The sequence below is a fragment of the Fundulus heteroclitus genome, chromosome 5, assembly GCF_011125445.2.
Source record: "Fundulus heteroclitus isolate FHET01 chromosome 5, MU-UCD_Fhet_4.1, whole genome shotgun sequence".
NCBI classification, from domain to species: domain Eukaryota; kingdom Metazoa; phylum Chordata; class Actinopteri; order Cyprinodontiformes; family Fundulidae; genus Fundulus; species Fundulus heteroclitus.
This window is the reverse complement of record NC_046365.1, coordinates 3,441,513-3,468,862: the sequence shown is the minus strand read 5'-3', so window position 1 is coordinate 3,468,862 and position 27,350 is coordinate 3,441,513. Positions and strand designations below refer to the sequence as shown.

Sequence of the window (27,350 nt, the reverse complement as noted above, 5' to 3'; positions counted from 1 at the left end):
TTTAAAAAATGAGGTTCAACACATCTAGGATACTATTGAGATTATCTTGCATGACAAACCATAATAAATAACCATCCTGGTTATCAATTTCAAAGTATAACATCAGTTTTCAGTCCTCTGATATACTGTATGTATCTTCATGCAAAAAGCTTCTAAACTGTCATCTGACATGTACAAATGGAGATCTACAGACATGGCTTTAGCTTTCAGCAGTGCCATGACTGTTGAGTTTAGGTTCAGCAATGATTTGTTTCTCCAATGCTTTTTTAATACCGAAGAACAAAGAACATTTCCTAAACATTTTCAAATATGTTTATTATAAAGTGCATCAAATTCATAAATGTGTGGCATTTTCTGTCTTGATCCTTCTTCATTATAACTTCTGCCTCTCATACTGTATATCAACGTTTGACCCAAATCCTGACTGATGGACTACTTCCTACATAACATCAGTTGGGCCTTAGTGTTTTACTTGAACAGAAGCCATACAAGAACAACTTGTTCTTCTGGTCACAAAGTCTGTGTCCAAAAGCACCTCATTTTGCAATCAGATGCACTCCCTCTGACCTGCTGCTAGTGCTGAGCAAACAGTCGTCTCACGCCAACATGATTCTGCTTCAGATTCCCCAGGCAGATGTGGGATGTGTTGCTTGCTGGACATTTAAGTCCCAAAGGCTTCTTCACTGCAACTGTAGCTCTCACCTTGAAGTGATGATCTAGAAAAGTGTTCTCTCAAATGCAAAGTTCTTAGCAGCAATTTTGTGTCATGTCAGGTCCTTTCCATGCAAACCGATGATGGGGGCATGCTTTTTGTTGAAGGTAACCATTGGTAACACAGCAAGAGAACTTTCTCAGCTCTTATAACTTTAAGCACATCTGGCTCTGTTCTAGCAATCAGTCTGCTGATTTAATTGATAGCTTGATTTACATTTGACTCTGCCACAGCTACGCCGGTGATGATATGACTACTGAAATAAAGTAATAATTCTTTTGTACATGTTTAAAAAGAGTATTTTCTTTACATAGTAACTTTTTAAACTAAATCATTTATTGTATATCTATGCAATAAGCATTCATTAACTCTGTGTATTGCAATGTAAAAGTGATATCTAATAGACTAAAGCTTCTAAAACACACCGTTAATGACATTCAAAACCGTTTGGCTACAACGGTAGAGCCATTCTGATAAGCGTATTTTTTTGGTTTAATATCAGGCATAACTGCATGCGGGTGAGGTATTTTGTGGTCAAACTGAATGATGCTCAAATGATTAACAGAAAATTAAAGAAATTTAAAAAAAAAAAACATTTTTAACATACAGATCTGATTGAAAGCAAAGAGGTCTTGGAGTCAATATGCCCTTAATTCTCACTAAGACTGCCAGGATCTTATATTGCACAGCTCTTTTTATTCACAACAGCACTGTGTATGTATAACAAAAAAATAATAATCTTTCAATATTTACATAAAATGTAAGGACTTTCAGCAGAAGTTAAAGCAACGTTATTACTACAATTAGTAGTAAAGCAAGAGTAAATTTAGCCATATATGTTCAAAAATCTCAGATTTGTATTTCTGGATACAGTCATTCAATAAATTAGAATATGTGTTCCAATGGGGTTCATTTATCAAAATAAAAGTACCTTATTGAAAATAACAAGCAGGTATTAAACAGTTTTCATAAAGCCCATTTTAATTTAAGAAAGATTTTTTTGGTCTGATGTAATATTGCAATCTAAAATGTGTTGCTTTAACTAGCTGTAGGTGGAAAATCATACTTAACTGAAACAATGGCTTGAAAGCATCAGTCTGTGTGTAATTCATCTTTATAATGAATTTCACTGTGAATTGAGCTGCAGAATATAAATTACTGAAATAAAGTAACTTTTCAATAGTATTCTAATAAATATGACTGTATTTGGTCACATAGACTTTACCATCTTTATCTGTCTCATGCAAATTAACAAGAGACTGTCCCCGTCTAGACAGGGATGTCTCTGGTTCGATATATGAACGATCTGATTGGTCTGAAGGTGCTGCTTCTCGCTGCTTCTACAACTGTGCCAGATCAGACAATAGACTAGATGTCTTATTATCAAATACTGCCAGGAGGGACATTATTGACCAGAAACAATATAACTTGTCAAGTTTAAAAGCGGCAAGTAGAATTTAAAAAAAAATGGCAACAGAAACTTTATGATTGACAGCAGTTACAATAATGTGAAAAAAATGTTAAAAAGAATAAATAAAAAAAAATTAAAAATAAAAACTGACAATGACTCCTTCATCCTGTTAGCTTTTGTTAAAAAGCTGGATTATGTTGTTTTTTTAACATCAGAGATGTTTTGCTTTTTAATCTATTTTGTAAATGCTTATAGTGTTACCCTCTTTTTTTTTTTTTCCCCTCTGGATGTAACGTTCTGCAGCCTTAGTGAAACTTCATCTCTAGCAGCAAGACGAGGCTTCCTGTGGTTCTGCACAGCTCTCTGCCAGCTGATTATGGTTATCCATGCTGGACACTTTTCCTGTTTCTAGAGATATTTTTAACGGGGCCAACAAACCATGAACACAAACGTTTTGACAGTTTACATTATTTAGCTGTTTTATCGTGTTAAACAGTCCAAGTTCTTCAGCTGAGGTCCAAATCAGATTGAACGGAAGAGAGCATCATCTGGTTCCAACTGGTGCTGGTGAGCCAGCTTTACACAGAACCCCTCCTGATGACATAAATATTAAAAAGAAGTTGGTCTATCTATTATTTCTAAAACAGTGTGACAGCATCATCTGGTGGGGAAACAAAGTACTGCACCACAGTGCTCAGAAACTTTAGATTAACTCACAGTAAACGGTTTGGTAGGAAATGAAAAAGATTTAATCCAAAGCAGGTGGTTTGCTAAGGAACACAAACTGTACACAGTTAGCTTATTTTACATTAAAAAAAATACAAAAACAGGGAACCACAGTCAAAACCACATATTAGAAAAATTCACCACAATGTTGGAAGCATTGTTTTTGGACAAATCAAACAGAATATTAAAGTGACCTGTTAACATCTCAAATACCCCCATTAATAAAAAGAGCATATAAAAAAAAATCTCTAGATTTCAATCATACTGGGGTGCAAAGAAGCTGCAGGCCAGAGAAGCGCAGCTGCATGTTTCACATGTAACAGGTTTCATCTGAGGAGCGCTTTATGTTTCACTGGAAAATAACACTTCTCAGCACAGTGTAACAGTTTTCAACCTCACAGGTTCTGAGTATGTTCCCCTATGTAAAAATTAATCTAGAACCCAAATCCCAAATGAGCCCAATTGAATCCAATGTAAATCTTCCACTAATGGTCTTTACAGAACCAGAAACGTTGAGGGCTGGACACTAAATCCCAAATTAGTCTTTAGACAACAGACCTATCAGTAAAATAAAACGGATGTGTCTAAAGAGGAGAACAAGGCATCCAACAGCAAAATAAACACATGAGGTATAATATTGTCCTTCTGTAAGCTTCAGGCCTTCATTCACTTTCAAAAATCCATCTTTCTTACTTCTTTAGAACTTCCCACAATCCAAACAGGACACAGACGCAGCACTTTTCCAACGCTCAGGTAAGACAGTTGATGTTAAAGGAGAAATCTCTCTCCATCACTTATATCTGAGAGATCCAGAACAGTTTGGGATTTGAATAAGTTCCCAGGTTACCGTGAACGGAATATGTAACTTCTCCTTCAGGGAAGCTTCTGTTAAGGAAAACTAGCGGACAGAGCTGAAGATGTGGGGTCTCTGCATTTCAAACTTGTAATTAAACAACTGAGCTTTCATCATCGAGTCATGTAGTAAATTATAAGGCTGCAACTTCTTCTTTCAACTTCCACTTAAACCATCAACAAATCCTCCAAACACTGTTGGACAAATAACCTCCTGATATCAACGAACCCAATTGAAAATAAATAAAAACACCTCAAAAATTATAATGCTGCATTAAATGTTTCATTAAAATAAAACCGAGTTGATTAAGCAACTGAGCTATGAGCTCAGCTAAAACCTTTTAAAATTAGTGTGGGCCAAAAAAAAAAAAGGGGGGGGGCTACAACTCAGACATTGGATCAGTAGCAGGACCATTCACACCTCACACACACTGCTCCCACAATGACACAACTCCCATAAAAAAGATATACACTGTATACAAAACAATCTGTACAACATTACACAGTCTGCATTTTTCAGTGTGACAGTGGTTATTGTTTCTGAATCAGTAACAAGCAGAACCCCCCCCCCCCCCCGTTCCAAACACCACCAACTTATCTGCTGCTACTGGAGTTATTACGGCTCTAATCTATTATTATTCCTAACATGTCCTTCTAAATGAAACATGCAAACTTTGTTAACTACCTGTACCACTTAGTCAACAGTAACTTTAGATATTAGTGTGGCTCTGCTGGCTCAATCTGACCTATATTAGAAAGACAGATTTAACCGATTAATTCACATGCATAATGATTGTTTAATACTGTCCCAGTCCAGTCTGACGTGAGAGATGGAGGGGGGTTTGGGTTTCACATGGAGACATCCTGAGCCGGAGAGAAACACATCCTGGAGACTGAGGGAGAGTCCTGCTGAGAGATGAGAAGCATGCATGGATGTTTACACATCGGGTCAGACTTTAACACAGCATATCATCTACAGGCACAATAAATACATAAATAAACAATAAACACATAATATAATATCTGGGCATTCAGCACATTAAACTGTAAAATGCCCTGGCAGAAAGTTTGGTTGGTGACACGTTTGAGTTCTGTAAAACTCTGCAGCCCTAAGGTTCTGTGCAGTAACTCACCTCGTAGTTAGACTATTATGCAGTCTGATCAAATGTACTTTAATTCATGGAAGGGACCTTTTTAAGCAACAAATTCTCATTTGCAACAAACAAAAATAATGTTTATGGTATTTTTACTTGGGCACAAAATGATTAGCTAAATTCAAGTCAGGATGGTCGTGTAATCAGCATCAAGACGTGAAAGGTTGGCGAGAATGAGGAAGGCATCGGGACATCCAACCCTGTGAAGCGAGAATGACCACCAGGACAGGCTGCCAGCTAACTGTGCTCTTTACAGTGTTGATGCTGGCAGGAGGGAAGTGTGACCATCTACAGGCAGGGTGAAGCAAGCACTTTCCAACAATGACCTCATGACAAGAAGGGCAGCAAGGAAGCCACTTCTGTCCCAGGACAACTTCAGGAACAGACTGAGACTGTGCAGGAAGTTCAAGGGTGGGCCAGAGGAAGTTCATTTCTCATCTTCCTTCTGTTTGGAAAATCTGCAGAATCATTGTTTTCCATTGAAGAAAAGATGCTGGTCTGCCTTCACTGTGAACTGTAAAATATCTATTTTAGGTTCTTATTTGCAGAATCATTTTTCTAGCCACTATTTGGTCAGTATCAGATGTAGCCAGGAGCCCTACATCCGTATCCTGGTGCAGTTGCTTCCGACCCGCTTCAGTCACAATGATGCCGTACAAGAATCCCATTAACAAAGAGCAGGATCAAAGCATCCTCCTTATCCAACAATCCAAAGATCATTTGATGAAAATCTGCAGATTTTCCAGCATGATGGAGCACCATGTCACAAGGGGAGAGTGACAACAAAATGGCTCACAGATCAGAACAAGTGTCGGACTCATGGCCAGAAAGTCAACACTACCAACATTGATTCTTTATAGAACTTTAATGTGGCTGCTGATAAAAAATTTATTAAATTTTTTCTTCAGGAAAGGAAAGAGTCAATCAATTGTTTTGTAATTTTTTAGAAATGGTGAGAATGATTCTAAGATTTAAAATACTCATTAAAAATGCCATCTGTCTTGGCTGTAAAAACCTGCACCTACTACTCCTTTGTGTGTGTTGAAGCTATGAGAGCTAAGCAAAGAACAAAAGCTCTTCCATTTTTACACAAGTAGTTTAAATATGTCGTCCTACCTTAGAAACTTTGAAGGCTTTGTCCTTGTGAAAGATAAAGTCTGGATTTTTCACTACAAGCCCTGCTTTCCCCATGACAGGACCAGCTGATGGGCTGTTCACCTGAAGATGGACAAAGAAGCACACAGAGCAAATAAAGAAGGTGGCATACAAGGAATGCTCTGGTGGTGCCCCCTAGTGGAGCATCAGCCAAGCTGCTCCACATTCTGGAAATACTGTCATCACAGTTGTAAAAATTAGCTGGTGTGGCAGAAAGAAGGTAGAAATTAACTAATGAAAGCATGTAGCTCACCGGCTCCAGGAGGATATTTTCTTTACAGTGCTTTCTTCCAGCGCCTTCAGGGGAGATGTGTCTCTCTCTCATCTGCTCGCCTCGAGCTTTTCGCTGGTAGCGCAGCAACGGGTAGACAAATAGTTGTGAAAGCAGAGAAAACGAGACTGTATGATCTGCTTTTTGGTAAGAGAATGAAGTGGTTTTCTAAGCAGAGTTACAACTGGAGCCATCTTCATGTCAGGATTCTCCAACATGACCTAACATGCATTCCTTCTGTAGCCCCACGCAGAACATATGCCCATATTATCACGTTACAAGCACACACTGTAACTTACATAATGGAGTTTACTGAGATTTGAAATCATAGACCATCACAAAGTAATGCAGGACTAAAGTTGAAGAATAAATAAAAACATTGATTTGGAGGATTTTTACAAATAAATACCAGAAATGTGTGATGTGTATTTGTATTAAACCCACTTTACTCCAATACCTTTAACCCAAATGTTACCTTTGGCCCTCAGAGATCATGGACTTGATAAAAAGAGATTCTGCATATAAATGCTGCTGTTCTGTATCTAGTCTCAGAGGCTTATTAGATCACATCAGAGAACAACCAGCATCATGAAGACCAAGGAACATGGTCCGGGAGAATGTTCCGGACCCGGTAACTCTGGAGGAGCCGCAAAGCTCCTCACCTCGGGTGGGGGAATCTGTTGACATTACAACTGTCATGCACCCGACAAATGTAGCCTTTAAGGAAGAGTGGCAAGAATAAAACTGTTGAAAGAAAGCCGCAGGAAGCCCTGTTTACGCGAGTCATGTAGGGACCCTGGCAAACACAGAAGGTTCCCCCAGTCAGATCAGAGCTAACGCCGTATGGGGACGTTGTTTTGCTTCGGCAGACACCAGGACAGGTCGGAGTTGATGGATGGAATTAAAAACAGGCTAATCCTGGAAGAGCAGCTGCTAGAGGCAGAAGGGAGGGATGTTCATCTTCCAGCAGGATAACAGCCCCAAACATAGCAGACCTGCAGGGGAATGCTTAGGCCACAGCCAGCTCATGTGCCAGACTGGTCCAGGCTTGGCTATCCTGTCCGTGTAATCTTCCTGAACTTTGTTTATTCTGCAAATAACTTCGCCTTTCTGGATGTGCGGAGCAAGCAGACATACCCCAGACATTTGCATATGTAACTGCAGTTACAGGGGGTTCAATAAAGTATTTATTTATGGGGAGTGAAAACCAACGCACCCGTCTGGGGATTTTTTTTTTAAATCTGTAACCCATTTGGAAAACCATGCGTTAATGTCCTTTAACTTCAAAATGATGCACTTCATGTTGATCCAGTAATAAAAAGAGAACAAACTGAATGGATGCTTGTAACATGTTAAACTGTGGAACACTTGAAGGGCTGAAAATACCTTTGCATGGCTCTTTGCTGCAAAGGTCACCGTGAATGACATGTGCAAACCCTGTTTAGCTTCTAAAAGCAACATCATGGAGACCCCTTCCTTACCTTGATCAGGCCGCCAAAGGAGCGGGACCGTGGGTGCTTCTTGCTGGCAGCTGGAGGGACCAGATGGTCCTCACCACAGGTTCCTGAAGGAGTCTGTTTGACAAGCTGAACATGGGACACAGATCAGAGCAAAAATAGCCTAAAAAAAACAGACTTGTTCACTCTGATGAAGAGCGATCAGGTTTATGCTGAGCAGATGGAGTCTAAAAAAAGTTTTCTGAATTCAACCTGTCGGACAAGTTTTTTCTTCTTGGCAGAGTCGGGCATGTTGTGGTGAACATGTCTGAAGAGCTCCTTCAGGGCCTCCTCCGTGTATTGTTGAGCAGGTGACTGGAACTGTTCCTGCGAGCTGGGGCCCAGAGCCGCCGTCCTCTTCAGAGGCAACACCGTCCGCTGAGCAGGAGAGCTGCTGACTGCCAGCAGGTCCAGATCGTCCTGAGACCACAGAGCAGGCCACACTGCCCGTTAAAACAGCAACAGGACATCTAACTGAAACTGCCATCCACGCCTCTTTCTACTGCTCCCCTGGGTTCTACATGGATGTCAATCAAAACGCTAAATGCAGTTATGGTCGTGCAGTCTGACTGCAGCTCAGCACATAATGGACCAGTGTCCTTTTCCCTGTGGGAGCCACATGTGAATGGGTTCTAATTAACATGAGCATTAAAGGAACTATGTCTGAATTTATTTTTGTCTGGTTAAGAAAAATGCTTTTTATGCAATGTATTATGAGTTAAAGACAATCAAGTAATGAGTTGCACAATCTAGCGAGTCCAGGCTTTTTTAGTAGGAATAAGCAGAGAACTAGGGACAGCCAGGGATGACTTTCTCTGCCAATGGCACAACCAGGTGCCGAGTCGTTCCTAAGCAGCAGCGCTGTGCACGACAGGGTGTGGAAACAGAACAGTGTTGACCTTCACATAAGAAAACATAGTTTACCTGAGACATAGCCATTTATGGCAAAGAAAACGTAGAAAAGTCCATCAACAAAGCCTCGTTTCCTCCAGAAACGAGCTTGAGGCATGTATTTAGTCTTGTGCATATCGAGGGTTTCTCATTAGGAAAAAAAACTGTTGGGGGCGGGGCTTACAGTTTAAACTAAACTATCCTCCTCCGAATTTCATCAGAATCAGGAATAGTTCCTTTAAAACTTCAAACTGGCTGTGGCTCAGTGAGACTGACCCGCCTATTGAATGAAACATCGACTTCAGATGTTTCATGGCTTTTGTGCACAATTAAAAGGTATTTAAAAAAAAAAAAGGCCAAAAACTGTTTGATCATGATTAAATAAGGTTATATATGCCAAGCCTCCATCTTGATGGCATTTTGATAGTCCTATTTGAGCCAAAAGATATTTTGCTCTCGGGTGCAATGAAGAGATATAAACAGACGTGGCGTCACCTAGCGTCAGTATCGCAGAACTATCATAATAGCGGTTTGCTTTATTAATAAATCACTTGTAAATATTGCCGGACCAAGCCTGACCCTCTGCAACGCCTCGCAGTAAAGCAGCAGCTCAGCGTGATCAAAGTCAACAGTTATTAATTAAATAAACCGATCTACAGCAACTTAAAGAGCCTCATATCAGAACATTTACTCACGTCAGTCAACTCTGCAGTCACACCTGAGTGATCAGTAGCTTTAGCTTTAGCTTCAGTGAACACCAACGTTCATACTGTGTTCCCATCGACATTACAGTCTTTTCTCTCCTAGAATCATATTTTTTTGGGTTGTTTTTTTTTCACTGGATCTTGGACCATTCTTCATTGTTTTGCTGGGAGATGCTAATAGCTGTTAGCCGCCTCCTTGTTTTAACCAGCAGTACGTACCTCCGTTAATATCGTAAATAAACACGAAAGGCTTTATTTACTAACTAATTGAGCAAAAAGAAAGCATAAAACACCAAAATAACAACTAATACGCCAGCAGGATGTGATAATATTTCATAAAAACTTTTTATGCAACCAGAGTGAGCTACTGATGTATAAATAAATAAAATAGTTATAAAATAACATGGCTATGCACCTTTAAGGTCCAGCTTGTTTTAGTCTTTCCTTCCTACCGTCACCATGTGCTTGCTCAGTATTAGGGAATGAGGGATTGCTGCAAAGTTAACAACTCCATGCTACTGGCTGCACCTTTTTACAAGGATAACCTTTTATCAACGTGTCTTATAAATTAAATTTGAACTTTATTCTAACTGGGATCGAATTAAAATGTATTGAGTTGAATTAGGCTGGATTGATGAATGGATTGATTTGATTATTCTCAGCACTAAACAAATAAACTGAACCGAATTGAAGGCAGATAAAATTTGTCCTTTTGTGCTTCTGCTCTTAACACTTGTTCCTACACAAAATAAACTAAGAAATTTAATTAAACAACTGAAAATTCCTTCCAGGTTATTTAAGCTGAACCCAATGCTGATAGTGGCCTAAAGGAGTAACAACCTTTTAACTTACCTTACTCTGCAGAACCTTGGTCCCGGTAAAGTGGACCCTGGCATATTCCCGCAGGTAGACCGGAGCCTGAACAACCAAGGGACAAGTTAGTCATTCAAGGAACAAATGAAAATACTTTCACACACGTTTGTGTCCAATTCTGTTTGGCTTTGGTTCTAATGGGTCAGCCTGCTGGATCGCTAACAAGAAGATAGTGTGCAGAAAGCAATCACCCTGAAGAGTTTCTGAGAATGTTTGATGAGAAAGGCCATGCTGGAGTTCAGTTTCTTCAGACTGTCTTTAAGGTCGCTGGCTGTCATCTGAAGCAGGAGAGAACAAAGTAAAACCAACAACCTGCAGCACTTACAGGGATCTGTCAATGGTTCAATGGCTGACGGAGTAGAAAAGTGACATTTAATGGTTTCTATTTTTGTTTCTTCCCATACCTGAGGCTTAAACCATAGAAATGGTTTGGCCAGTTAACGTGTAACAGTCTAAAACATTTCATCTTACATGTCTGGGCCAGAGGACATGCGGGGCAAACATGAGTGCCAGGTTGTAGGCGGACATCTTGTTCTTGTCCTGCTGCCTGGCAGTGTGGTAGAGCAGGTCCAGCAGCAGTTTGAGCAGCGAGCGGTTGGCCTGGGGCAGCAACAAGAAGAGCAGCTGCAGGGCCTCGATCTGACGTTCCTTGTTTGGCACTGCAGTTTTATTGCCTTGCTCATCAAACAGGGTCATGTCTGGAAGAAAATGTGTTGAAAATGTACACCTTAATCCTTTTTGTGACTAATCCTACTTTTTTTAGACATGTCTTCCATAACCTCACAGTAGATGCATGCATCTTCCTACCAGCTATCTTAAGGTGCACATGGAAGTGTCGATGCGTCAGCAGCGGTTCTGGCAGCTCTCCCAGAAAAGTCTTCAGCAGCGTGGCGACATCATTGGGGTGAAAATCTCCGGCTGCCAGGTCGACATCAGCCCCGCTATTAAGGAGCTCCTTCAGGGTGTGCAGACGAACACTGTTCCCCGGCACTCGAAACAGCCCCTCCACATGTAGATCTGAGCAGACAAGAGTCACAACATTGATTCATCTTTTTATAACTGAGCAAATAGACTTTAAAAAAAGTGTAGTCTGAGGCGTCATGGTAAAGTGAGCCCTACGAGGGTCCAACTGCAAACAGGATCTACCTAAACTAACCAGGACACAGCTTTTCAGTCTGCTGGCTCCTAAAAACGCCGACTCTGCGCTTTTTTAGACAACAGTGTTTATGTTATGCAGCATTTTGTGACTTTGTGTTTGTGAAAGGCGCTTTTTAAATAAACGTTACTTTCTTACAAAGATGCTTCTAAGCACTATTTGGTCAGTATCAGTGTGTATCTGTGTAATTATCATCACTATCAGATTGTAAGTCTGTCAGTAGGAGACGGGACTGCTGCACATTTAGCATGATGTCCTGACCCAATTTTCCAGACTTCCCAGTCCTCTAAAGTCTAACAAAAACCTAAAAAAAACTTCCCTTTGGCAAATACAGTATTTCTACAGTGATCATGCTTGAAATGTGCAATCTGCAAAACAAACAAGCAATGGATGAATGGAAATCAGAGGACTGGACTGGACTGGACTGATGGGTGCAGGGAAGAAGGAGACAACAGATGGAGGGATGTTAAGAATGGACAGAATGATGCAACTGAAAGTTTGGGATCAAAAAAAAAAAAAAAAAAAAAAAAGACATTTGCAGTGAAGCATTTAGACAGCATTCTAAGCCACAACTTGCTACAGGTAATCCCTTAGCAAAATGCATAATCTCATCAACCAAAAAAATATGCTAGCTGTTCAGGGTGAATTTGGGAAGTATGCAAGAACCTAAATTACCACATGGATAAACCTAAAGCTCCTTTCTGTTTTGAAGTTATTTTTATTCCAGAGAGAGATGAGGTTGCACAAAGCCGGGATGAACGAACAGTTATTTGCTGTCTTACTTTTGCTGAGGTACTCAATAAGCTGGTAGATCTGTGCAATGCAGCTCTCAGTCAGAGGGGTCCCAAAGACGACACCTTTATCTGCAGAAGCATTAAGACACATGAGAGTGAACCATCAAGACGAGGTTCAAGTCTTAAAAGAGACTTTTAAGTCAGTCAGATCAGAACAGACATGTTTGGTGTTAAATAAGGAGAACCATTGTTGTCCACATCCACAGGCCTAGCTAAGACCTGCTACATACATGTGATCTGAGCAGAAGCAGACAGTCTATAGTGTGAGTCTGTGCTCAGGCATGAACTATCATTAGACAATAGACAGTGTGTCATTTTAGACTCCCTCCAGTTCCATTGTAGACAATAGTGTAGAAAAGCTTAAATATGCAGCTTAACAGACTCAAGGTAACAAATCTCAGGTATTAAAGTCCCATAGAAAGTTTATTTCTCCCAGGATTCTCCTGTATTTATCTCCATCCATCCAACATCCTCTGATGCTGGCAGCCACATTGTCCCTGCTCTGGAAAAGCATCCCCACAGCATGACGTGGACACCTTAATGTAAGGCTGGGCGATATAGCTTAAAAATAAATTCTCACATTTTATTATGCCAAATCCGATTAAATCGATTTTTTTTCTTCATTTTCGTTTCACAAAAATAAATAGTTTTAAAAACTTGCTGTTATATCAAGCATTTCATCTGGGAGTTGAACTGAATTTAAAGTGTAACTAAACACAAGCTTGCAAAAAAAAAAAAAAAAAAAGGCAGGCACCACCATAGTAAAAAATGAAAATATAACAACCTTTGCTGCTAGTGGTGTTACACAAAGTTAAGCACAGGCATCACTTGTGTAATTTCAAATAAGTTAAAAAAAAAAAGTAGTAAATGAATAAATTAAAGTGCCACGTCTTATGGCAAAAAAAGTTTAATCTTTACAATATTTTGACACTTTATTTTCCTAACCATATTCATCATTGGTTTCTATTCTCTTCATGGAAGCCCAATGAGTGCATTGGCAAAATAAAATCCAAATTTTCCAAAAATTGAATCTTAATAAATTGTATATTAAAATTTAGCGATTAAATCGATTTACTTTAACTAGTCTGACAACCCCAAAGCTCTTTACACTACAGTCAGTTATTCCCCCATTCACACCCTGACGGTGGTGAGCTGTGTTAGTAGCCACAGCTGCCCTGGGGCAGACTGACAGAGGTGAGGCTGCCATACATCAGCCGTCTGGCCCTCTGACCATCGCCAGCAGGCAATTCAGGTAATGACTGAGCGGGGGATTGAACTGGCAACCCTCCAATTGCAGGACAAACTCCTTAACTCTAGCCGGAGTCCCCACCAATATTATTATTATTTAATTTCCCTGTGGGATTGATAAAGTATTTTTTAATTGAATTTGCATTAACTGAACTAGCACTGCTTGGCATCACTTGTAACACCGGCAAACTGCCGTGCTGTTTTCTATTGATCAACCCCTTAGTTCATTTGAAAGCCTAAATATTTTCTCAGTCAAAGATTCTAAAGCAGTCATTCAATTATGAACAGGTTTATGGAGTTTTGAAAGCTTATCTGAAAATCCAATACATTTCTGAGAACAGTCAATCTCAGAGTTGTTCACTTTATATCATCAAGCCGTTTTAAAATGACATAAAAAATAAACAACAATTTAGGTGAAGAAAATAAAACCTGCATTCATCACCACATGATGTGGGTGATCTTTACCTTTTCGTTTAAGGAAGTTAAGAGAGCGGAAGAAGCCTCCATTTCCTGTGGTTGGGGTCTTAGGGCTCTCCTCACCAAGGAGCTGGGCGAACTCCGTCCCGGGGAGATCAATGAGCCGAGTTATATTACTGAGCACAAGCTCCAGGAAAGCTTCGGGGTTCTCGTGGCGCAGTTTCTCAACAAAGAAATCTGGGTTGAAGATAACGGGTGGTCTGACAGAATAAGAGGCGTCAGGCGATTCCTCACTGTGGGTCACCATGCTTCTGAGGGGGAGACACAGCAGTTAGGCAGGCAGCTAGCTGAAAGTGATCAGGAAAAATGACACAGGGCTGAAGGAAGCATCGTTACCAAAAATACTTTTTCCCTCTCAAAAACCGTGAAAAGCAATAATTACCAGGAACAAAACAAGGAAGAAGGTCTAACTAAGCAAGGATTAGACTGCTTACAGGTATCAAGGTACACCAAGGTTTTCAAAATTCTACAAATTGCCATCATATCATTCCTGTGGTTTAAAACCGTTTTTATAAGATGGTGAAGAAGGTGAAGGGACCAGAATTTGTTGTTTTTTTCCAGCTGGAAGAAGCAGATATGCAGCCCATCCCCCACTGTTGCTGTGCACTGGCAGTTAGCTGGCTTAAACATAACAGTACAATTTTCCTTTGCTTGACAAAGGAAGACATATTTAATATTTTCAACCACAAAAAACAGTCATGGTTTGGAAACTACAGATATCCGACTATCAGCTACGAGCTCATGTTTAAGTGAAAAATAAATGTTATGTTATATTAGCAATAACAGGTATAATTTTTAATAGAGTTTTCACACTGCAGGAATGTCGTTCAGGCTCATTCTGCCAGGTGGACAGTAGAAAGTACTGATCACATTACTACAGGACCTAACACAAGGTTTAAATAGCACTATATTTAACCCTTCTAAAAATGATAAAATATTTAATTGTCCTTAAAAATACAAAGCCCCGAGGACTCAAAGTTATACAAGTGATTTGGTGGGGGATAAAGTTCCTATGTATGCTGAAGTCTATACATATTTTTCTAGTTACATTCCTAAAAACATAACTTTGTGATCTCTGAAATTCACAGCTTTATCCAGCATTTGAGCATCATTCACTGGGTCTACGTAAATAATCCCATGACTGTCAGGCTAAACCTGACCTGGATACGTCTACACCATTTACAAACTCTTTAAAAATGGGGTTTTGGTGTAAATTGGACTTTTTATAAAATACACACATAAAAATAACATTCAATTACATTTATTTTTTTTTTTGTAGTTTTATATCAAGTATCAACTGCGCATGAAGAATACCTTTTAGAATAATCCTTTCCTGCCCTTTCTGAATGTGTCCTTTTGAGAAACCCCAACAAGTGCGATCTAAAGAGGGGGAACCTCTAAACCTGGTTCTAAAGGGTCAGTTCTCAGTGAAGAACGATCCAGTCTGGGTCTGACTGATCTGCTGCACTTTTCAAACAACATTCTCAGTTAGATCTGGCCAAAGGTAGCTCAATTTTAAGTTTTCAAAGAGCTGCCCTTTACTAAAGCGAATTTCCGGCTGGGGATCAGATGCTAACACCAGCATCAAGGGACAAGACCTACAGCCGCTCATCCAGATATCAGTAGATATTTAGAAAGCTCCCAAAGTGTCCCCGGCTTCACGTTTCAATGCTAAATGACAGGCAAAGCTAACATTCTGCAGCTAACTGCTTAGCTTCACCTGTTATTGCTGAACCTGAGCGATACGGCAGAATAAGCTCCTATAAGAAACCGTATAAGTTCGATTTATGCCTTCATAAAAGTTGCCTCTTCTCTGATGTTAAAACTAATGAACACCTACTGACGATAATAAATCGTTTTTACCTTCTATTTTGTGTGCTTTCGTCAACATCTTTCCCCGCAGCCATGTTCAGTTTGAATCCTGCGCTGTTATCCACAAAGCTCCGCCCACCTCCACAACCATTGGTCAGCCCTTCAACGGAGGCGGTACATAGCGTCTCTGATTTGCATGCCCCTTGCTCTGATTGGTCTGTTTGAATTCCCTGTTTGTGAGTAGAGAAACGCGACGCTGTTTAACCACTCCTGAGCATTTTCACGTAAAAAAAAAAAAGTAAATTATAGTCATTCCCTAACGCTGCATCTTTTGCTGGACATGGTTCATTTGTCACCCTTGGGATGAATTTGCCTTGAACAGTGTTACTGCATACAGTCACATTAGTCTTCCATAAGATCACAAAGATAATGACTAAATAAATAGTTTAATAAAAATGTAATTTTAGAAAAGTACTCAGTGCAGAAAACATTTACAGAAATGAATTTGCAAAAATGAAGAACAATTAGACTCTGTTCAAGAATTGAGAGCGACCCTTAAAGGATTAACTAAATACATCTTCTTACCCACCTACTGACCAAGTAGTAGGTGGGTAAGCAGTGAGCAGCATGGCACGAATGTCACCTTTCGAAAAATACTGCCTAAAAGTAATTTTTTTCAGGTTTTCAGAAAACACAAAAACAATACGACAATCAGTTATTATGTTGATTTAGGCAAAAAAAATAAATCCCTTAGGCCATTATTTTAGGAAGGTGGCGATTGGTTTTGGCCTTTTGTTGGCCGTTCTGTTTTCAGGTCCAACTGGTTATGCAACAAACAACTTCAATGAAGTTTAGAAGCAAGAGTTTGAATTTATACTGCATTTTCCATAATCCACAGGGTTTAAAATGATACATGAATCAAATAGTACAAGATTTTTTTTTTAGAACAGTTAAATGTATCATGAAACTCCTAAACTCTCATTGATGATGTTGTCAAACTCCCAACACTGACAGGATGGCTGAGATTCTTACTTTTACCATTGGAAATATTTTTTCCTCTCTTGAATGCAAGACAGCATCATCCATAATGTCAACATATTTGAAAATAAAACTGGAACCTGTTACTGGGAACAGTTTAGCTGTCCATTTGGATTTCCTTCTGGTCAGATGTGTACTAACGTTTTTACAGGGATTTTTGTGTTTGTGGCGTCTAACTGTTTGCAGTAACCCATGGATTGCTTAATAAACAGTAACTAAATTATAAATACTTTTATCCTTACTTTTATGGTTATCATAACAAATAGCACAAAACATTGTGACAAAGTAAAGTCCACATCCCTACATCCACCCACACTAATCTTTGCTGTGTGCTTTGTTGTATTATGGGACCCACCTTTTTCAGCGCATGATCTAATTTTCTCACTCTATAGAGTTCTACTGTTCTTCAGTTATGCATTATGTGTTGTCATTTCTGCTTTAACTTTCTGTTCTCTCTTTTTCTTCATAGTAGGTACACCTGGTCTGGCGTTCTGTTAACTGTGACATCATCCAGGGAAGACGGCTCACCCGCTACTACCATCTAATGTAGAACAGATTACTGGATCGATGTGTGCTTCTGTGCTTTTTTGTTTCTCTAGTTGTGTCTCTGTTCTGTCTTCTGTAACCCCAGTCGGTCGAGGCAGATGACCGTTCATACTGAGCCTGGTTCTGCTGGAGGTTTTTCCTTCCCGTTAATGGGGAGGTTTTCTTTCCACTGTCGCTTCATGCTTGCTCAGTATGAGGGATTGCAGCAAAGCCATGTACAATGCAGATGACTCTCCCTGTGGCTCTACGCTTCTCCAGGAGTGAATGCTGCTTGTCGGGACTTTGATGAAATCAACTGGTTCCCTTATGTAGGAAATTTTTGACCAATCTGTATAATCTGACCCAATCTGTATAATATGATTGAACTTGACTTTGTAAAGTGCCTTGAGATGACATGTTTCATGAATTGACGCTATATAAATAAAATTGAATTGAACTGAATTGAATTGAATACTGCCACCATCATGCTTGGCAGTCCATTCGGTGTTCCCAGGTTTGAAATTCTAACCTTTTTAATGATATTTTCACTATTGTGGCCAAAAATCTCAATTTGTGTCCCTGCAGTCCATAAACCTGCAGAAAGCATTTGGCTTGCCAACGCGGGCTTCTGAAGCTGAAGTGGTGCTGTACTGAAATGTGTCCATTTTAGGGCAGGCGCTTCATTTGTAACCCACACACCATAGGCTTATCCTGATAATCAACTCATTGACGCTGTTGTTCCAGCATATTCCAGTATGGGATAAGATTGGACTTTGGTTGGTTCTGGACTGCTTCTGATAACGCTAACCCATTTCCTTTCATCCAAGAGTGACGTTTTGAGTCAGAGGAGTAAAACTTGTGTCCCAACATGACAATGATCCCGTATTGACGTGAAAACTGGTGCATGCGAGGAATCCAGGCAATTTAAAGAAACTTTCTACTGTGCAATTCCTGCATGTTGCAAAACGGCATCTGTCGAAATATTAGTTGGGGAATAACATATTTGTGCAGGTATGTATAATTCTGAACATATGTGAATTATAGGGAAAATCCACCATTAAATATAATTGAAATAGTTTTGTATAGAACCATCAACCCATGGAGAAAGAACAGTTGAAATGCATGATTATTATTGCATTTATTACCACGAGTACGCCTCTGAATGGTACTGTATCATCTTTACAGCAGGGTAAACAGCTTGTCTTTCTTCTAGAGGCGTGATGTCTCTGTGGTGAGGAAATAGGGCTCCATATGCCGGTCTAATCCAGCCCAGGTGGTCCTGTCCACTTCTATTAGACGGAGTTCCAACAGGCCAACTCTGAATCAGAGAGCAAAGCCGGGCGAGGGCGTAATCTTAATCCTTACTGAAGATCACAGCAGAACCATGTAGGGAATGCGCTGCAGAACCCGATCACCGGTGATGGCACGACACCTCTTGTGTTCATCAAGTGAAAGATAAAGTGCAGAAGTCACAATGGAAATAAACAATGCAGGATTGTTGCATTAAACGTTGAATCACAGTGAAAAAGAAAGTCCTATTTTGATCAGAGGTAAGAAACGTTTATTAAGAATTCGGAAGAATTACACAATTAGTGCTGGCATTACAAAAATAAATAATGTGCAATAAATACATGAATAAATACTATAATTATTTTATTTCTAACACAGTATTCCTATGCCTTTTTTCAAGTGAAAATTATATAGAGACTAAAACGTCTAAGATTTTCAGTTCTTCTATATCCAACTTTAAAAGAAATACAGATGTTCACCGATGTTTACTACGGTTTGCTGCTTAGTCCTGTCTGTCTGTGTGTGTGTGTGTGTGTGTGTGTGTGTGTGTGTGTGTGTGTGTGTCAGTGTGTGTATGATGCCTTCCCTGCACAGCTGGCTACCTTAAAAGCTAAAAGCGTCTAATTGCGGCTTCCTATTTGAGTTCACAACTGCCCTCTCCAATCAGACAGTTGAGCTTCCTCCACCAGTTCTCTGAGAGGCTCTTGATCTTATCGGGGGTCTTCTTCCTCAGAGTCAGCCTCTGCTGCTCGACCACATTACTGTCTATCTGCTGGAAGCTGGCCAAGATGGCGGCGTCAAAAGTGTCTTTCAGGTTCTTCTGAGTCAGCGCTGAGCACTCTGAGAAGCCCACTGCCCCGAGCTCCAGGGCCAGCCTCTGGCCTTCCTCTGTGCTCACTGGCCGCTGCTGGTTCTGTGCCAGGTGAATCAGAACTTGAACGTCTTCTCTCAGGTCCAGCTGGGTACCGACCAGGACCAGGGGGACACTGGGGCAGAGTTGATGAATCTCAGGAACCCATTTGCTGGTGAGGTTGCGGAAAGAGCAGGGGCGAACCACGCTGTAGCAGAGGAGGAAGACATCGGCGTTCCTGTAGCAGAGCGGCCTGAGGCGCTCCAGCTCATCCTGCAAGGAGAACGAGCAGAGGAGATGGATGAGTCACATGACACGTTCACAAAGATCTGCAGTTTGAAGGGTTGGAGCTCCCTTAGAAAACCGCAGGACAACATTTTCAACTAAAGATTTAAACGTCTGTATCCTCTAAAAGCTGTAATATGTGATTTGTTGAATAGAACTTTAAATTCTTCTCTTTTTTAATCTTTCACATTTTTTATTGAAACAGGGTTAAACCAACGCGAGTCTTGATTTGGACCTGTAATAATTTGAAGTCTTACATGTTGGTACCATGGAAAAATTTACTTTTTTTTTTGCGTTTTCACATGGGGAACCATATATTTAAGTTGTTCAAGTAAATGCTGTCAGGATGTATGGAATTAAGTAACTTTGAATTATTTAATAACCTAAACATGAAGCCTCTTTTGTAAGAAAATCTTGACTATGTTCTTCAAGCAGAAATTGGGTGCCTAATTATTGAATTAATACATTTTAAACTGTTTGGTTTAAGTGTCTGTGTGCAGCTCAATTGTTTTGCTCCTTGTAAGATCCAACTGCTTGCTCTGCCTGTCCTAGCGGTTCCTCGGCCTGCATCATCAACTCTGGTCTGCTTTCATCCTTGGTTCTGCTCGGTCTCTTCCTGCAACTCCCTGGTCAGTCTGATCCTTCCGGCTACTCCTGTTCTGGTCCTGTTCTCCCGCTACCTGCATCTTCTGGTCCCCTGCCCGTTCCTGCCTGCCTTATCTGCCAGTATTCAATATTCCTTCAATAAACCTTTTCAAAACGTAACTTTGTGTCTGGTCGAAATATCGGGTTCTTTAAGCATTACCCTTGACAGTTACCTTTATAAAATCCAGAGCACTCTTCAGAAGTCCCTTCAGTTTTTCCTATATAAGGCCTTTCTATATAGGTTGGCTAAAACAAGTTATGAACACTTCAGTGCCTTAAAACAGTTTTAAATCCCCTTTACATTTTTCTACATCTTGTCAGGTTCCAACCACAGACTTCAAACTATTTCAGACTTCATGTAAAAGTCAAATGTGCATATTTATGAAGTGAGAGGACAAGGAAACAACAGGTTTTAATTCAAAAACTGTGGGATACATTTATATTGAGATGACTTTTAGTCTGAATTCTAGTTCAACAAAGAAAAGAAACCCTGTTGGAGGCTGCGAAAGACTCGAGACTTTCACCGTCCTGCAGGATGACATTAAACATCCAGCAAGAGCAACGTCCACAGATGAAAAACACACAGCAAATCATGCCTGCACAGCGGCTAATAAGAGGGTTAAATTACAACGATTTGTTTCATCAGTGAAGTCGTTCTCATGCAAAATTCAAAAATGATCAACCATAGAAAATGGAGGTCGGAGGGGTCTCCAAATTAAATTCTGCTGAGGGCCTTTTACATCTTTGATAAGGTCAGGGAAAAGACCATTAATATGAGTGTGAGAATGGTATATATATATTTAATAAATTAACTAAATGTTTGATCAAAATGAAAGTTTCTGAGGTCTGGATTACTCAGAACCAAATGGATACCGTGCTGAGAGGAATGGTTCTTTAATCTGCACCCTTATTTAATGTCTAATCTGACCTGTGAACAAGCCTATTCCCAGTATGAAGATCTACCTTTTTATTTATTCTATCATATCATTCCTATCGCTGTATAGCAACTGCTAAGTAAGTATTTTGTGATGGACCAGAAAGTGCCAGATTAAGTTTTTTTTTATTTTCTGGCTAAATTATTTACTGAGCAGTGCATCCTTGCCATTCCTCCACAGGTTGCTGTGCACTGCTAGTCAGCTGGTGGAAAATTATAAATTACAGCAAAAATAAATTCAGATGTTTGGAAATATTTCCGATTGCAAAACACACAGACAGTCATGGCATGGACACTAAAGAGTCACATTCAAACTGCAGTTGGCAAGCAACAAGTGGCATATCTGTTTGGCAGCAGACTACAGACTGGCTACCAGAGCAGATAGACTCAATTAATAAACCAGCTAATATCAGCTTACTTTTGTCGCTCTAAAAACAGCTCAACAGCAAATAGATTTAATATCCTGAACAATAACGAAGCTGGGTTGAAATAATTGCAACATATATATAGGCACTAAGGAAGCACAACAAGTTGCTTGCCATAACAGCATCAATGCAAAAAAGAATATGTGTGTCTTGCTGGATGAGGATGAGTATGGAGATAATTTCCTGCCAAAACGTTGTAAGCAAAAAAATGTGTTGCACACAAATAAAACCTGTTTTGCACACAAAATGATATGTCTCACACACAAAAAATTGTTTTGCAAACTGTTCGCCAACCTTGCACTCAAAATATAATTTATAAGTTTTCCTCGAGTACAAAACGGTCTGTGCTTGCACAAAACAGCCTCTGCTCGAGTACGAAACAATCCCACCACCGCTGCGGTAAATTTGTGCCAAAAGTCACGTGATGCATTGAGTTGTTGTTCAGACTTCCCGACAGCAGGGGGCGCACCCAAAAAAACTGAAACGCACCGGTTTGGCTGAGGAAGAGAGACGTGATAACACAGCTAACAGCATCAGCACCCCACAGGTAAGTTTCAAAACTTTCCCGGTGAAAAAGTAACAGCTCACTGATAGATCATGTAAGATTTTAGTTAAAGGCCCTGTTTAGTTTTATCTCTGATCTAAAAATGCTGTGTAACGGACTTTTGAAAAATAATGTATTTAGACTATGATTTGATCTTTACTCTCCTTTCAGAATTAAACGTCTTTGGAGACGTGTGGTGCGCAGGAACTAACATACACAACAATGTGCTGCACTCAGGAGAGGACAACAATTCGCTTGACCTGTGAAACATGTTAGATAACTTCTGTTGTCACCATTTATTTGTCCCAAGACTACAACTAAGTTTTCACACCATCAGCAGTGGCTGAGATGACCATTCACTCAGAACTGAGGGGAATCTAACACTCAGTCAGTTATGGAAGATGGGAAGCATCCAGCATGCTGTGGTAGAACCAGAAATCACAGAGGTAAGAAGGATTTTTTTGTGCTGGCTATTATACAGTTTCTCACATTAATGCGTATATTTCAAACCAGAAATGAATTTATCTGATCATTTATCTGATCACTCCAATACAACAAAACATTGAGTACATCAGAGAGGTGGCACTGAAACTGGTTTCTTTGAAATCTGTTTATTATGGTCCTTCAAAATAATTAATGGATTTTGGAGTCATTTGCTTTTCCATCCTTAGCTTCATAAATTTAATTATATTCAGTAAGTTGTAGCAACAGAATCACGGCCTCTTTTTTATTCTCTATATATCTTTCTTGCAGGGACTCTGCCTGCCTCATATTGACTGGGACAACAGTGGACTGCTGGATGACCCACACTGTGGGGTCACTATTTCTGAAACTGGCAATGTGTTGAGCCCTGAACAACTTGGTAGCACTGAGGGCAGCCATGGATGCACTGGGACATTCTGAATCGCACGGCTCAGAATATATATATATATATATATATATATATATATATTGCTACTCTCCAGTATGACCAACACTTTACGGGTTTAATCTTATTGTGGTTACCATTGTTGCAAAAGGTTTTTAAGTAGTAAAATCTAGCCAGGGAAATGTAACCAAGTTAGTGCATTCACTGAATAAAAGTGTAGAACTGCTGGGATTATGATGGTAAATGTGTATGGTACTGTATAAAAATTTTGAAAATGCTGAGGTTATTGGAAAAAAGGGCACATGGAGCTGTTAATAAACCTGAGGATGCAAACAGTGTGGGAAAATTTTTGTCCTTTATTTTCCACATTGCATAATAAACATACCCTTTCATAAAGTCTTCATTTCCAATTCTTACCAATATCAATCAAAGTGAATACACCTTTCCACAAGGATTGCTTTTATTGTTGAAATCAAGACTGAAAGAACTCCATTAATTCTCCAGGTTTTTCCCAGTAAACAATCCATGTATTACCATAAAGCGGGCTGTATAAAACAAACTGGCTGATGAAATGGATGAAGCCAAAAACAGGACTATGAAAAACAATTTCTGCATGTAAGACTGTCAGGAAATTTAGAACCTCAAACCTGGCCTTTTTTTTCCAGCCTAAACGGCTCCACTAAGAGCTATGAAGGACATGCTGCAACAGTTAGTGATCAAAGTAGTTAATACTGGGAACTAAAACGGTTACATATTAAGTTATTTTTAAACAAGCTCAAATCATCTGCCGTATGTTTAAAGATTACATAAAATTTTGAATTGTTCAAGTCTTGGTAGTCTTGTGATGGAAGTCGGCGTGTCTCAAAGCAGGTTGATGATCTGGTAGCCTTCCATCCAGCCCAGAACTTTGATGACCTTCACCTCATCAGTGGATGCTGGAAAACAGATATGTGTTATGGATATGTAAAGGATAATACTCCTCTTAAAGAAAAAAAAATAATTACCAAGAAGAAAACAAACGTTTTAAGAAAATATCTGCCCATGTGGCCAATTCCAGCTGTGGTTTTTGCCATGGCCAAACCAATTTTAATAAGTGCACAACACATATTTGCAATTGGGCACAGATGACCTCATTTTTACTTTGAAGAAATTAAGGAGTTAGAAAGGTAGTGAGATATAATCTAGATCTGCTGCTATATGCTTTACTTGTAACATTCATATTTATGTTAGAAAACGCAATTTTTAATTAATTTCCTTACCAATTTTCAAATAATCAATATCCACTCGTTGCAATTATTTTAAATTGCTTAAGAATCCGTTTTGCACATAAGCATACATGCATTGGTTTAACAGTTTTAGGATAAATTATTATATCCAAACACCAATTTAGGTTTACACCAATAAGAACAACAGACAGTCAGTTGAAAACAACATAAAAACACATTATAATCTGTTAACAATGCATTTATCTGGGTATCCACTCAGGTACTATTTATTTGACAACAAAGTAAAGGGAGAAGCCAACCAGTGGGGTTACATACAAAGCAAAAGTTGTTTTAGCATGGCGTTCAACCTAAGGCTAGCTTTCATGTAATTTGCTCTAAAACGTAACATGGTCCCTTACTGTAACACAGCAGTACCTTTAACTGAAATCTTACATGTTCTATCTGCAAAGTGAGCTGTTACTTTTTCACCGGGAAAGCTTTGAAACTTACCTGTGGGGTGCTGATGCTGTTAGCTGCACTGAGCTATGGTGTCACGTCTTTCTTCCTCAGCCAAACCGGCGCATTTCAGTTTCTTTCGGGTGCGCCCCCTGCTGTCGGGAAGTCTGAACAACAACAACAACAACTCTTAATGCATCACGTGACTTTTGGCACAAATTTACCGCAGCGGTGGTGGGATTGTTTCGTACTCGAGCAGAGGCTGCTTTGTGCGAGCAGAGGCAGTTTTGTACGAGCACAGACCGTTTTGTACCCGAGGAAAACTTATAAATGATATTTTGAGTGCAAGGTTGGCGAACAGTTTGCAAAACAATTTTTTGTGTGTGAAACATATCTTTTTGTGTGCAAAACAAGTTTTATTTGTGTGCAACACATTTTTTTGCTTACAACGTTTTGTCAAGAAATTATCTCCATAGATGAGGCCCATGTATGTTTGAGTTTGTATTGCCCTGGTCTTTTTGTAACACTGTTGTTCTGTCTCTGTTATAATTATATGGGAATTAACATTGCTAAATTAAGATGGTGTGTGTATATATTCCATGTTTTTCCCCAAAACAAAATAAAACATTTAATATAGGTTACATGTAACATTGTGGCAAGAATAGTTATTGCCCTTCTGTTCTAGATAAAAACTCATAGATAGCATGCTCAATTTGTTTTTTGCTCTCCTCTCTTCCAGAGCAGCACTGCAACTGGTTGAGAGGAGAGTTTCCTTTTTCAGAAGCAAGCACTCAACCAAAGGAGGGCGATGGAGCACAGGGTGACAGGGGCCTAATGCCCAGAGCACATGCTTTTTATCTTCTTCTCCTGCAGGGGGTGGTGCGGAGCTATTACATTGGTTCTGACCAAGATTGCAAGGCCAAATAACAAATACAGGGAAGGATCTGCCAACAGTGGAACCAAACACACTGACTTACATTAACTGGTTCATCAACTGGCCCCCATTTCTATCATGGTGATGCATTGTCGGGGAAGAAATAATCAGAGTTGAAACTTACTGCAGCCACACAACTCACGTATAGCCTATTTAATAAAATGCAAAAACAAACTCACCTGACCAGCAGTGTCACACAGCTGCAGTCTGACTGGTTTCCCGTCAACCACAACCATCACTAAAAGAATCCAAAAACACCAACCCCCCTTGTCTCAGTTGGACGCATTAACATTTATTTTGACACTTTGCGAGAAAACGGTGCAAAGGAGATCTGTAACAGAGGGATAAAACCTCTACAAAACATACAAGACGCATGGTGCCAAACTGCGTAAAAACGCGTGCGTGCCGCGCCGCGCCGCGCTGCTGGTAGGGCTCACCGGTGAAGTTGTCAAAGGCCGTGGGAACGTACTCGGTGGGATATCCGTTGGTGGTGTAGCTCACGATGAGGCTGGTCTTGCCCACGGCTCCGTCACCGACCAGAACGCAGTTCATCTTGCGCTCGGGAGTGGAGCCGGACCGGCGGCGCTTTGCGCTCACAGGGAAATCCCGGTTCTTGAAGCGCCGCGGCGGGACCGTGGGTCGGTCTCCTCCGTCAAAGGGCTCTGAAACACGGCAGGGCTTCTGGTTCCCGACGTCGCGGGGTAACATGCTTCTTTCTGCTTACGGAACAGGATTTGGTCTAAAATATTTGTCGCTCTAGACGCACCGCAGATGCTCCATCTTTCTAACGCGGTTCTGTTAATGTTTTGGCTGTCAGCAGCACGTCGGTGAGCTGGTTTACCGTGAAGTGTGTCAGAAGTATAAAGGAGGCTGTCTGAAGTTTCCCTGCGCTGCGGGAGCAGCTGATTGGCATTCTCTACATCTGTCACGGTCGTGCGTCCTAAGAAGCTTACCGAGCAACACCATCTGAAGCTCCAAGGCTTTTCAAGTGAAACCAACCCAGTTTACAGGAACCCTTTGATCCAGAGAGATACGCAATGCTTCCCTCTTTTTTTAAAACAAAAAAGTTACAAAAACAAAACAATATATTCATTTATTTAGTTTTTGCCCTATATCTTACACTAATATCAATGTTTTTAAAAATATAAGAAAACTATTATTCTACACAATGAATATGAGGAACGCAAATAAACAGTAATACATCTCACAGTTTCTGATAACATTTACTGTATTAAACCTCAATTTGCCTCCTGGCTCAAATTTTACAGGGATAAGAAAAGGGTTATGTCGCCCCCTAATGGTTGACATGCAAGTTGCCTTGCTACTAAAATCATCCCTTTGAAAACTTGCCAATTACAAGCTAAATAGCCAGGTTTGTGGAGTCCGCAGCTAATAGTTGTCTTGTTATCAGATCTTCCAACCTGAGTAGTGGAGGCCTGCAACTACAACTTTAATTTGATAAAGTAGTGCACTATTGTGAAGCGGAAAGAAAATTATACTGCAATTTCTTACAGATAAAATTCTGAAAGTGTGACATGCATTTGCCTGGTGGAACAGGAAACATGGCACCAGTCTCAAATCTTTAGCTGTCTTGAACAGTTTTTATTCCAGGATTGCCC

The 27,350-nt window shown here is 40.0% G+C and overlaps 2 protein-coding genes and 1 long non-coding RNA gene across 6 annotated transcripts; 1 reads left to right on the top strand and 2 right to left on the bottom strand.

Annotated features, from left to right (window-relative positions):
• Nucleotides 1-3,415: 3,415 nt before the first annotated feature.
• On the bottom strand, nucleotides 3,416-15,875 carry arhgap19 (Rho GTPase activating protein 19). 3 transcript variants are annotated; one of them, XM_012869852.3, is made up of 12 exons: nucleotides 15,784-15,875; nucleotides 13,909-14,171; nucleotides 12,184-12,264; nucleotides 11,053-11,262; nucleotides 10,717-10,943; nucleotides 10,437-10,523; nucleotides 10,225-10,290; nucleotides 7,991-8,197; nucleotides 7,763-7,867; nucleotides 6,264-6,356; nucleotides 5,972-6,073; nucleotides 3,416-4,607 (listed from the first exon to the last, which is right to left on the bottom strand). In XM_012869852.3, exons 1-12 carry the CDS (start codon nucleotides 15,825-15,827, stop codon nucleotides 4,551-4,553), a joined length of 1,542 nt encoding a protein of 513 aa, XP_012725306.2. In that variant the 5' UTR covers nucleotides 15,828-15,875; the 3' UTR covers nucleotides 3,416-4,550. The 3 variants fall into 3 exon arrangements, with proteins under 3 accessions (XP_012725306.2, XP_012725304.2, XP_021175867.2); XM_012869850.3 differs by having other exon boundaries at nucleotides 4,549-4,610; XM_021320192.2 differs by having other exon boundaries at nucleotides 4,549-4,610; nucleotides 13,909-14,168.
• A 2,964-nt stretch (nucleotides 15,876-18,839) lies between these two features.
• On the bottom strand, nucleotides 18,840-26,683 carry LOC105931195 (rho-related GTP-binding protein RhoU). 2 transcript variants are annotated; one of them, XM_012869776.3, is made up of 4 exons: nucleotides 26,169-26,680; nucleotides 25,911-25,969; nucleotides 25,775-25,804; nucleotides 18,840-19,708 (listed from the first exon to the last, which is right to left on the bottom strand). In XM_012869776.3, the coding sequence occupies exons 1-4, from the start codon at nucleotides 26,437-26,439 to the stop codon at nucleotides 19,220-19,222; spliced, it is 849 nt and encodes a 282-aa protein (XP_012725230.2). In that variant the 5' UTR covers nucleotides 26,440-26,680; the 3' UTR covers nucleotides 18,840-19,219. The 2 variants fall into 2 exon arrangements, with proteins under 2 accessions (XP_012725230.2, XP_021175829.2); XM_021320154.2 differs by lacking the exon at nucleotides 25,775-25,804 and having other exon boundaries at nucleotides 26,169-26,683.
• On the top strand, nucleotides 22,229-23,727 carry LOC118563085. Its single transcript, XR_004931004.1, has 3 exons — nucleotides 22,229-22,271; nucleotides 22,440-22,714; nucleotides 23,022-23,727. It is a non-coding gene; the product is annotated as an uncharacterized LOC118563085 (long non-coding RNA).
• Nucleotides 26,684-27,350: the final 667 nt, after the last annotated feature.